The sequence below is a fragment of the Zonotrichia leucophrys genome, chromosome 1A (assembly GCF_028769735.1).
Source record: "Zonotrichia leucophrys gambelii isolate GWCS_2022_RI chromosome 1A, RI_Zleu_2.0, whole genome shotgun sequence".
NCBI lineage: Eukaryota > Metazoa > Chordata > Aves > Passeriformes > Passerellidae > Zonotrichia > Zonotrichia leucophrys.
The window spans coordinates 65,794,479-65,807,110 of record NC_088170.1 but is presented as its reverse complement, the minus strand read 5'-3'; the positions used below and the strand labels follow the sequence as shown (position 1 = coordinate 65,807,110).

The 12,632-nt window shown below is 43.9% G+C and overlaps 1 protein-coding gene across 4 annotated transcripts in view; it reads left to right on the top strand.

Moving 5' to 3' along the window:
• Positions 1-12,632, top strand: part of CAMK1D (calcium/calmodulin dependent protein kinase ID) — a 218,390-nt gene that overhangs the window by 198,866 nt on the left and 6,892 nt on the right. For all 4 annotated transcript variants that reach the window (XM_064703023.1, XM_064703024.1, XM_064703026.1 and 1 more), the window contains exons 8-10: positions 1,687-1,765; positions 10,578-10,665; positions 11,806-11,944. In XM_064703023.1, coding sequence (XP_064559093.1) covers positions 1,687-1,765; positions 10,578-10,665; positions 11,806-11,944 — 306 coding nt within the window. The remainder of the gene's footprint in view (positions 1-1,686; positions 1,766-10,577; positions 10,666-11,805; positions 11,945-12,632) is intronic.

Genomic DNA, 12,632 nt, shown 5'->3' with positions numbered 1-12,632 from the left:
ACATGCTGTTTAGCCTCCAAAAGGTCACCCAAGCTCAGTGTCCTTGCTCTGTCCAGCCCAGGGAAACATCTGCTGCTTCATGCAGAAGAAGAAATGATTCTAGGAATATTCCATCATGTAAAAATATCCCTATAAATACAGTTTTCTGATTTATTAGTGCTACTGATTGAGGCTGGGGAGATAAAAATTGAGTGTTTTTATTATAAAGATGATTATATATTCTCTTATCTCCACACAGAGAGCAACATTTTATGCTGCTTACATCTGCAGTCCAGATATCATTGTGATGGATTGCTCAAAAATAGATGTGATGAGAAGTTTTTTTAAACTAATAAGAATTTTCAGAGAAAATATGAAGGTCTGCTGGCAGACCCTTCTGTCTCGTGAGGGAAAGTCCATCACCTAAATCAGCACAAAGATTTTCCTGCCATATTTGGCTTTGCTGTGGCTCCTTCAGCTGCACTGTCCTGAAGCTGCTGGATGCATGCCATGCTGCAATCTCCCTTCCTTCCATTGTGGTGTTGATTAAAAACACACTGCCTCCTGCTCCAGGGAGTCCATTTGCCTTGCTCAATTCCTCCTAAATAGGTGTCCTGGTTCAGAGCAAATTTGGGAGAGAACCCCCAAAGGGGCTCCTCTAGGAAAGCAGATTCAATTGGCCCCTCACCCAACCGGTCAGGGAGAAAATACCTCCTTGGAGAAATATGAAAAAAAACCTGTTTATTAAACAATAAAACCTAAACTATATCAAACAATAAAACCCCTTGCTGCTCCAAAGGAGATGACAAACTGAGAAAGTCCCTCCCCGGGTTGCAGCTCAGCTCACTCAGGCTCTGGTCAGTCCCTCAGTGCTGGAAATGTCGCAGGCCCGGCCTGGCCCGGTGGGCCTCAGGTGGGAGCTGCTGGTGCTCCCCTGTGTGTTCAGTCCAGAGCAGGGTTCAAGAGGTCCAAAGAAAAGGGAAAAAAGAAACAAAAAGTCCAGGGAACTTCTTTGCCTCAGCTAGCTAAAACTAACTAAAAGCAAAGGAGAGCTCTGTCCTGCTGTCTGTCCATCTGCAGACAGCACAGTCCAGGAGCAGGAATGTGGTGGAGTGAGTGCAGTGTCTGAAAACAAACTGCTGCTTCTTCTCTGCCCCCTTCACTCTCTGCAACAAGGCTTAAAGGTGCAAAACTTATTATTCAACGTAAACAGAACAAGGTGGTCGGGGATAAAAGCATCATATAGTCAACCCAGGACAACAGACAACATGTCCTCACAGCTGTCCATGTGCTTGGAATGAGCAATATGAAGCTCCTCTGACTGTGCCATCTGACCTCCTCCCTCTCCCCTAGCTGACCAGCACGTCCAGTGCATGTGGCCACATTCACACCACTAAGATAATGCTGACCAGGGCCCCAGAGCTGTGCACTGCTGACTCTGAATTATCCATCCCACTCCTAAATGTACCTGCACGAGTAGATGCCTTCAGCTTTATCTGGTACACTAAATAGCTTGGGTTTGGTCCTAAGTCACTTTGGTTCTATCTATAATAAATGACAAAGGACCCAGGGCTGTTTTCTTGTGCTGTGGCCAGATGGCACTTGGTAGCCTGATCAGTGCTGTTGAAAGTGGCAGCAGAACTGGGTATCAACTCTATTGCTTTCAATCATTTTCTCTTTTTTTTTTTTCTTTTTTTTTTTTTTTAGCTAAAGACTTCATTCGGAATTTGATGGAGAAGGACCCCAATAAAAGATACACCTGTGAGCAAGCAGCGCGGCACCCTTGGTAAGCATGACCCAGTGCTCTGAGAAACCCTCAGGACACAGAGCACTTTTTTCATTCCTGCATGGAAGTGGTTTTTCTGTCACATATTGTACTGACCTCTACCACATAACTCTGAGCTTTTATTCTTACAACCCCTGCCTTTGTCTTCCAGATTTTCCTGGAAAACTGTAATGGACTTTAATCTCATGCACCAACCTGTGTAAGGATTAGTAAAATGCTGAATTATGTATGTTGACTGTAGTGCAGCAGTGGGATGTGCCAAAATGATTAAAGTGCTTAAAGTCAAATGATCCTTTTGCATATGAGTGACTTCATCAACATTTCCCAAGGTTTTTGTAGCTGGAACAAGGGTGACTCATGTGCTTCTGACCAGCCCTGAGTGACTGAGAGCATCATCCCACACTACCAGCTGCACCCACACATGGGCTCTGAATCTCTTTTAGGGTAGGGAATATTATATAAGCAAGGTGAGGTATTATTTTTGTTGTTACAATAGCTGCAACAGAGAAGAGTTAATGGCATAACATTTTCACCCCAGGTGTGCATTACACTCTGTTTTATACTGTTACAATTGCCCCAAATGCCACTTCCTTTGGCATTGTCTGTGCAACAAAAAGGAAATTTGAGACATGAAATCCCACTTTTGTGAGATGAAAAAAAATCCCAAACTGGTTCTAAATGATACTGACCTGAGCCTCAGGAAATTAAACAAGTCAGTATTAGGAATGCAGAATAAACAATGAGAATGCAGCTCCCAGCAGGGAGTGAGGTGACCATTTGTACAACTCAGAGACAGATTTTCCAAAGCCTTACATCCAAGATACACAAAATGTAAGCATCCAGCTTCTGGCCCTGCTACATCTGTGTTGGTGGCTGGAGTGCAACAAAGAAACGTGGCACTTGTAACACACACAGCTTCTGGGCCCTCTGAAAGGAACAAAATGATAAAAAGTGTTTTCATTCCTTTTTTGTGTGTGGTTTTGGTTTTTTTCTTTTGCATGTCATGGCCAAGGGCCAATGGAAACTCACAGGCTGCTACATAATTCGTACTATTTCCCACAGAATCCAATTTTCCATTTAAAAGCAACCCCCCAAAAAGGTTTTTTCCCCATTTCTGTGGCAGAGGGTCATCTTCTGCCAGGCTGACTTTGCCATCCAGTGGTTCATTTTCAAGACTTCAGGTTCTGACACAGCACAGCTCAGGGTCAGCCTTTGAAATGTCAGACATGCAAATGGCACTGCAGAAGGCAGGCTGAAAATATTCAACATATTGGCACTTCACACCCTGAATCCACCTCCCTTTGACTCGGAGAGAGTGTATGCCAGGGGATTAGAGGACAAAAAGGAAAATAATGGAGGTTTCCAAAGCCATGGATGGCTTCAGACCTGCCTCTGTCCTCCCCATGAGCAGCTTTCCGTGCCTCATTCCCTCTTGCTCTGAGAGCTCCCTGTAACATGGACACTGCAGTTATGGACTCTCTGCAGAGATAGGCAGTGATTTTTTATTTTTGGAGGCTTTGGATCCTGTAGTGATAAATGCCTTCTTGGATAATCATGGCTGCTCACCCAGATGTTGTTTTGGAGTTAGTGGTAGGATCTCCTTTTGCCAAAGCATTGCTCAAGGAGCATTTTCCACCCAGATTCCTTATGTCAGGAAATAGTGAGGGTTTTGCTGTTTTTTTTCTCATTCTAGCCATTACATCTGTGGCAGTGACATCCTTTCCTTCTCCTGGAAGGGAGGGAAGGCTTTTTCAGTGAAGGAGGAAGAGAGTTCTGTGCTTTGTCTCAGTGGTCAGCTGTGTCCTTCTCTCAACCTGGGCTTGTTTAAATTTCCAGCAGCTCCAGGCCTGAGTTCCTCTCCCTCATGGTTGCATTCATTGTTGCAGCAGTTGCAGACAGGGGTGCACATGTGCAGCCAGCAGAGAGAGGCCACCACAGCTTTTGGATCATCCCACAGCCCCTTTTGAGATGAGGATGGATTTCACATCCCCCCAGCTACCTCACCTTCCACAGTGATGCCAAGGGAGCATCTGCTCTGTGAGTTATCACAGGACAGAGGTACCTGAAGCTCTTGGCTCAGTGGGAAGGGATGATCAGAGCAGGCTGAAGTGGTCCCATAAATTATATGTTTTTGCAGAGTGTTTGCACTGCAAGCAGCCCTTGATGGCTGCTCATAAAAGGTTTTTTTTTTTCTTGTCTGCTCAAGGAACATAACTAGAGAAGCATCTTTGAACCCTAGAGTTCTCATGAAGCAAAATCCTGATTCCACTGAGGCTAATGGGAGTTTTGCCAGACTTCAGTGAGATTTTGGGTTTGTCTCCTTGTTTCATCAGCAGAACACAGGCCTCCCTGGGTCACTGTTGCTGTGCAAATGGCAGATTTTTAATAGATATATGGTGAGGTGGCTTCATGTAGTAACATTTTCCAGCTTTCCCTTTTTCTTCCTGCTGTGAATTCTTCCTATGCAGTTTCAGATCATTGAGATCTTCGCAAATTAGGATGAAATCTATCAAATCATGAATAATTAACTCATATTTTATAATCTGATTGTGCTAAAAGTAGATAACTGTGTATGACATGGCTACCTGGCCATGAAATTTTGTTGTTTCAATATGCAGTATTTGTGAAGAACAAACAGATTCTAAAACACACCTTTTATTTTAATCACAGTGTTTTCACTAAATCCTTCCAAACAGGGCTTGCAGGAACTGGATCTTGCAAGATAATACATTTGTGCCTTTAAGGTTAATAATATCTTTGAATTTTGGGAAGCTGCTCCAGAACAGACAGCTATTTGCATGACTAAATGTTTGCACAGGATCAGACCCTAAAAAAAGTCAATACTTCTTCCCAATGGCCCACTTTTCTGCAGTGTATCTGCTCACCACATGCCTGCATTTATGTGATGTCTGGCTATTTATAATCAAATGGCCTTGGTAGGGGGATGGTGTGTTAAACTCAGAGCTGGCAGAAAAGGAGGCTAATAATTGCAGTGAAGTATGACAGCAGAAACAGTACAATATGTGAGACTTGTTGGTGTAATGAGTCCACCCCTGCGTGTCCATTTATTCAGATTTCTCCAGTTTAATATACAGGTGACTTATGCTTTCCACTGGAAAAGTTATTTATTTTATAATGTATCTTTCAGTGAGGTTTGCACTGTTTATGGGGTGTTGCAAAGGTGCAATGTTCTGCTTAGCTTTTCCCACTGTGACTTTTCAAAAAGGACATGGAAAATGAAGGTAACAAAAGAATGGGGTGATTTTGCTGCAGCTTGATACATTTTAATGTTTCCCTGGCTCATATTAAAGACAGCAATTAAGTTTATTAAATATATTGCCATGTCAGAGCCCACATCCTGTTTAGGGCAGTGGCTCAGTCTGCAGTGATTAGGGGGGAGCAGCAGAAACCTGAGGACCTGTTTTTTCCAGCTATAGACTTACAGAAACATAGAATATCCTGAGGTGGAAGGGACCCTCAAGGATTATCAAAATGTGCTCCCCATCAGGTCAGACTAGGTCCTGCAGAGCCAAATTCAGCCTCCAGGCTCGGATCAGAGGGCAAGGAAACAGTGCTCAGAGTGTGAGGACAAAGTCCAGCAGTTAGGAAGCTAATACAGAACTTAGAAGGGCTGCCATGAATTTATTTACTCCATCATGCATAAACCAATGGGATTTGAACTTAAATGGGATTTAAAGCTGTGTACTGAAGGCACTTACAGCATCACAGGCAATTTGGGGCATCCAAATTAAAGGATGATGGATTAATGGCCTCCATGTAGAGATTGTAAATACAGAGACTGTAGAAGGGAGAAGGAGCCTGTGGCACCAGTTGGACCCCAGTGTGTGCAGGTAGGAGTGTGGTCCTGGCTGTGCCAAGGGAGAAAGGATCCTTGGGATGTGCCAGCATCCAGCCACACCCACCCTGAGGAATCACAAAGCTCTGGCAAGGGCTGAGCCTCTGCAAATTGTGACCATGACTCCAAGTGTTTATCGTGTGCCAGAGAGCACAAGCCAGATAATAATTTCCACCCAGGGAAAGGACGTGGTTTACAAAGAGCTCAGCTCTCAGACAATATTGTTTGAAGTGTGAAAAGGCCTTCCTGAAGGGAATTGCTGATGTTTACAACATTAAATCAAACTCTTATCAAGTTCATCCCCACACTCTATTTATTTTGGAACATCACTGATACAGTGTGTGTGTATATTTATATACGTGCATGGATGTGTGTGTGTGTGTGTACATGTAGAAGAGTTATGATCCCTCAGCATTATCCATTACAGCTAACTCCATGTTTCCTGTCATCATACTCAGGAGTATTTCCAAAGACTTTTTGGCCAGCACAGCATTTGAGTTGGCTGCCTTCAGAAGGAGGGTTCAGAAAATAATGGTAGATGAAAGGCTCTGCCTGCCATTGTGGGCAGGGAGGATGAGAGAAACATTTGCTTGCAGCATGCAAAGGAAGAACTGTCCAAAAGGAAATTTGCTGGTTTTGTCTGTGTTGGAGGTTCCTCTCAAAGCTTAGAAGTGGTATGGCCAGATAAATTGGTGTGATAAGTTTGAAGTCTTTAGCTAGAGAGCTAAAATAAATTAGATACTATGAAATAATATTTGATCATTAGATTAGATTCCTCTCATGTGCAGGATTAGATTTGTTCTGGTTATTCATGAGAAATACCCTTTTTAGTTTCAGTGGATATGTTTGGGATGGGGAGCCATCATTTTTGGTCTCTTGGTATCCCTTTCTGTGCATTGAGACAGTTCTATATTTACAACTGGATGTAAAACCAGCTTCAACATGAAGTTCCCCAAAGCATTGTCAGGATGCAGCTGCTCTCAGGTGCTGCAAAAATGGGAATGCTGAGAGAAAATCCAGGTCTCACCTAGACTAATCAGTCCTTGCTTGGTTCTGGTTGATGCTCAGCAGGATAACAGATGATGCAATATTCTGATTTTTTTTAATTTTATTTTTGTGTATGTGTGTGGTCGGTAGAAGTAATGCCTTTTACTGGGCCAAGTAGAACAGTTGGTAAAAAAAAAATTCAGAGCTGACATAGTTAACTTCAAAGTTAACTGCAAAGCCAGAAACTATTGTTCAGGACTAGATAAGCATCAGTCTGATTAGCTCAAGTTGATTGCAATTTCTCAGTGAAAATTGAGCTGATTTCTAGAGGCAAAGTATATGTTGTTCTAGAGAGGGAGGGAGAAAGAAAGAAAAAAAAGAGAGATATGAAGGTGTTTTTGTCCTAAAAGGAAAAATGAGATGGTTTATAGCCTGTGGACTTGGAGAGTTAGGGAAATACGGATGGGAAATTATGAATGCACTAAAACCACTAGTTTTAGTTATCTTTTAATTTTATTCTTTCTCTTCTCAGCAAGGAAAATAAAGTTCATGATTAAATACTTTTGGTATAGATGTGAGGATGCTCATGATAGCCACCACAGAGTAGATCTGTGTGCCCGAACATATCTCATTTTTCATATCTACCAGCTGAGAGTACAAAACATTTGACTTCTCCTTGCTCACCTCCACCTCTTCCAAGTCCTGAAACCCCCACATCTGCAGCAAAGCACCAACAGAGAAGGGATGATAGCATTGCTCTTGTTTTCCTAGAAGTAAAACTATACTATAAACACTATAACACCACAAGTATTTCATAAAAGTTACAAAACCCTCCAAGTGCAAAACGCAGTCTGAAAGCACAGTGCTCATGTTCCAGCACCCCAGGATGAACAGGGTAGCTCTTCAAAGGCGCCTTGGAGAGCAATCCCACTGCCAGCCCTGGCAGCTGAGGCTGCGTTCTGAGCCACACCGTGCAGCGTGCCAGCACGTGTTGGAACAGCTCCTGCTGCACTCAATTAGCCCCAGCAGTGCTGTGATTTTGCTCTGCTTAGAAACTATCATCTGCAAGGTGCTTATGTTGCTGAAGAGAGCTAAGGTGTAGGATGGTTGCAGTGCTGTGGCATCTGAGGGCTTCACAGGATGTCTTTCCAGCCCCTTGTGAAGTAAACAAATATTCTTCTGCCTGTCTGGGAAACACCCAAATACCAAGACTTTTTTTCCTGGAATTACAAGAATTGCATAGTGAACATAGAGTTAGGGGTGGTAGAAGGCAGTTTGTAAACTGTTGGAACCAGCAGTTTCTTATTGAAACAACCAGCATGGCAGAAAATGATCCCTAAACTAAAAGATAATAATAATAATAATAATAAAATAACCTCTTTTGGAGCTACATGTGCAATCATAAGCTTCATATTACAAAAATGTATTTTCAAATCCTTGTGGAAACTGGCAAGAACAATCTTCTGGAAGAATTTTCAAGGGCATCATGCCCCAAGAACTTGTTCTATCTATGTTTCCAAAATAAGATTTGACAGGTGGGCAACAGGACCTGTTCTTATACAGTTTGCTAACCAACTTGTTTGTAAAGCAAAATGGATCATTAGCTTTGGTGGAAAAAAGTCATTTGCAAGCGTAAGTGAATTTTCTGTCTTGGTCTCTTTGATCATGTACTGAAGGCATGGTTTGGCTTGTAGTTTCTTCTGAGATCTATAGTGTGACAGCCAATGCTCCCAGCTGGTGTGTGCTGAGGGCACCTGCCTTCACCAAGGAGGTGTTCTTGGACAGAGCAGAGTGCTCATGACATTTTGGAGTGGCTCTGGCTAATCATGCAGTTTGCATTCCCACCAGGAAACCCTGCTAGGGCCTGTCTGGGAGTGTGGGCTGCTTGGGATCCATCAGGGTCTGTGCTGAGCCTGGCAATATTCACTGTGCAGGACAGAGGATGGAACAGGGAACAGTGAACATGGTAAACCTGATAGTGCCTCACAAAGATTTTGGTCACCTGGCCCCAGTGGGAAATCCAGGAAATCCAACTTGCCTTGCTGTCAGTGGGAAAGGGGATCAGAAGGAGTCATATTCAAAGAAAGATCTGAAGACCATCCAGTTTTCAGCCAAACACCTCCCTTTCTCTATCAACAGCACAGCACCCAGGAGACGAATTCAGGTACCATTTGGGAGCTGTGCTTTGCCCATCCTTTTGTCTGCTTGAGGCAGAGTTTCCAGGGCAGTGAGGGCCCTTCCCAGCTGGGTGAGCCCTGCTCCTCCTGCCGTCAATCCTGCTGGCTCCAGCACTCCTGAATAACCCAACAGAGATGAGCTCAGTTACAGCAGGGTGGGACTGGTGGGTCTCCACTCTTGGGACATGAGGGTTTAGTCCTTCCTCCCAAGGGTAAGGCATTCCTCTCCTCTCTCTGGGGAAGATCCTGGCAGATTGTTGTCAGCTGGAAGGAGGGCAGCAGTTTGGAGAAGGCTGGTCTCAGTACTTCTCAGATGTGCCAAGGACATGAAGGCAGAAAAAGCAGCATGTCCTTAGAAGAACAGTTTGGAATGATCTGGGCAAAGTGAAAGGGGTGTCTCCAACAAAGGGACACATAAATGGAAGCAGCAGGCTGGGGTATGTAAGCAGAGTTTTTTCTTTTAAAAGCAGAAAGCAATGCTGCCATTCTGCTGCCTTAGTTGGAAAACTGAGAAAGTTTGGGTGCTGCCCTCGAAGGAAGATGTGGACTAGTTGGAGAAAGTCCAGAGGAGCTCACTAGATCAGAGGATTAGAAAACATGAGTTATGAAGAAACAGGGAAACTCTGTTTAGTCTAGAGAAGAGAAGACTGAGAGAAGTCATGATAACAGGCTTCAAATATGTGAAAGGATGCTTCCAAGACAAAGGGAATAAACTATTTTCCATGTCTTCTAGGAGGTAGTGAGGCACTGAAATAGGATGGCTGAGGAGTCTCCATCTTTCCAAGATCTTTAGGGACTGGTTTGTCAAATATTTGTCAAAATTATTTTGGCAGAGCTGGGGTGGGCAGAAGGACTTAATGACTGCTGAGTCCTCCAGACCTCCTGATTATCCTGCTGGAGCTACTCAGACTGGAAGACTCTGGTCCTGGTGGATTATTAAATTTCTTATAATTTTGTATTGCTAATTCACATTGTTTTTCTACACAGTGGCTAAGAAATTAATTTCTGAAAATATCACATACAACATAGAAGGCCATCTTTGCCTTCTTGCATCTCCTACATTAGATAGCACTAATTACCCCAGCACATGGCCCAACATCAGTTCACTGATATTCCAACAGATCTCATGCCTTCAGGAGTTAAATTAATCAATAAAATCCCCTTGAAATAACAGAGTTTAATGAAGATTTGAATGTATCTTAATCTGTTAAAGAAACTATACAAGATCAATCAATTATTTTAGGTTAAGTATTGCTCAACTTAAGCTCTTTGTGCAGCCTGTGCTGCTTCAATGAGTGTCTGTGACTCTGTTTTGCTGTAAGTCTACATTAATCATGATGAATGACTACTTACATTGCAGGGTGGCAGGAAAATCTCCAGTGCAAACAGAAATCAGACAGGTTGGAGTGGCTCTGGAAGCTTCTGCATAGCTGAGGCTAAAAGTAGTCTCAGCCGGTTGATGTTAAATCTTTGGATGTAAAGGAAAAAAAAAGGCAGAATGTTTTCATCTGGGGTTGTAATGGTGATAGAAAGCAGCCATGCACCAACAAAATCAGCCCATACCTCTTTGTAGCTGCCAGACTTACAAACCTTATCTACACTGGCTTTTATTGCCCCAGATTTTCCACTGCAGCTGCCAGCAGAGCCAGCCATGGGAAGTTTGAGCCCATCTGTGAATGAAATCATTGTCACTGCAGGTGCAGTCACACCTGGGAGCAGGTGTGGGGGAAAAGTAAGAGTGTTCAAGAGGAGGGAAAGATCTCTTAAAAAATGTCTGCTCTGTCCATTTCAGGATTGCTGGAGACACAGCACTCAACAAAAACATCCACGAGTCGGTCAGCGCTCAGATCCGGAAGAACTTTGCAAAAAGCAAATGGAGAGTAAGTGCCCTGTCCTGAGGGGTGACACTGACACTGGCACTGACACTAACACTGACACACAGCTCAGTCATACAGCCACCCCTGCAGCAGGGCAGTGCTTCTGTGGCCCAAAACTGTGGTCAAAATTGTTGGTCCAGGCTTAGGTTACATCACTCTCTTATGCAGGGTGGTGTTTGCCAAGTACCAAATGTAAAAAGTGTGAGAAATGGGGCCAGGGTTGCTCATAGCTAAAGCACCCCAGGTTTTTGGTGGAGTGGGGTCAGCACCATGCAGGGACACAAAGAAATGTGTGTTGGGGCAGGAATGGGTTTGTCAAATAGGGCTTTCTTGTATCTCAGAATCTATGCTTGTCAGAGTGACTCTGAGATACGTACAGGCCTCTTTTCCCAGCCTGGCAGTCGAAGAAGGAATCAGGATTTTTCTGTTCTTGTTCTCAAGGTTGTTTATTATTTCTTATCTGTAACATTCTTTCTCTGGCCTGCTGAGGTCTGTCTGGCAGGTTGGGTTGAGGCACACTGCCCGCCTCAGAGGTAGTGTTGTCTTTTTATACTAAAAGGTTCGTGTACATTATTTACCATAACTTCCCAATACCTATCACCTATGCTAGACAGTGAGCTTCTACTCTAAACCAGTCTAAAAATGCCAACACCACCCAGAAGACGGAGGCCAAGAAGAAGAAGGAGAAAGACTGGACACACCCAAATTCCTCCATCTTGTGACCCTGAGCCCCATTCTAAAAACCCCAAAAATCTGTTTATTTTTCACCTTGTGATAAACTATTATTTTACTTAAACCCTCTTGACTTGTAATTCTTCATATGAAGGTTGGACATTGTTTTTTCCAAGGGCTAAATCAGAGGCACAGGGGTCTTGGGCTCTGTGCCAAGGTCTCTGAGCCCCCTGGGCATGGGCTTGAGCACTCCAGGGCAGCCAGAGGAATTTCCTGGGTTCTGACACATGTAGGCTGTTGCATCCACAAAGGTTTGATAACGCACTTCCCAGTTAAAAATCCGTGAAAAATTTGAAAGATAACAGGCTTATTCCCATTCTGACACTCTGAGCAGCCAGGAGAGGATCACGAGCAACCCTTTCGCCTCCATTTTTTTTCATTCTCCATTTCTTTCTTGCCACGTTTTTGCAGCAAGCGTTCAACGCCACGGCGGTGGTGCGGCACATGCGGCGGCTGCACCTGGGCAGCAGCCTGGACAGCGCCAGCGCCAGCGTCTCCAGCACCCTCAGCCTGGCCACGCCGCTCCCCGACACGGCCACGCGCAAAGATTGTGAGTAGCCAACATCCTGGGAAAACCCAGAAAATCCACGGGATCCCCGTTTTCCCCCCGACCCCCAGGCTGCAGTCCTCGCTGCCCATAGGTTTGGCTTTGTGCAAGCAGGTGGTTAAAATAAGGATTTGAAACACGCCATCAGTTTTTGGCTGGCCAGAAATATTGTGTTGCAATTTCTAAAAAAAAAAAAAAGATGTAGCGCGGTGATTTTTGGGAGAAAATCACAGTTTCTTGTGGAGAAAAAGGGCTTTTGCTTGGGAAAAAGACCCAGACCCCCACAGCAACTACAAAGTTTTGTATTTGGTTGAAATTTGAAAAAGTTTACTCAAATTATTTTATGTTTGAGTTTACAGTATTATGATAGGGCATTTTTCTGTAAAAATTGCCTTACTTTCCATTTCCATGGAGAAGACTGATCCTGCCAGTCAGACCCAGCTTCTCTCTTAAGAAGCTGGGTCCAAGTTAAGCTCCTGCACAAAGAGGTTCATTTGTCTGAGCAGGATTCAGACTCTGTGCACCACTGTGGGACTTGGCCCTCTGCCATGTTTGTTTCGTGCTGTAATTGATATTTGCAAGCTGCCCACTGGACTCAGATGTTTGGGATATATATTTTTTGTGAATGCTAGGGAAGGGGACGTGGCAGCAAAGGGATTATTTGGAAGACAGAAATACATCCTTTGCAATG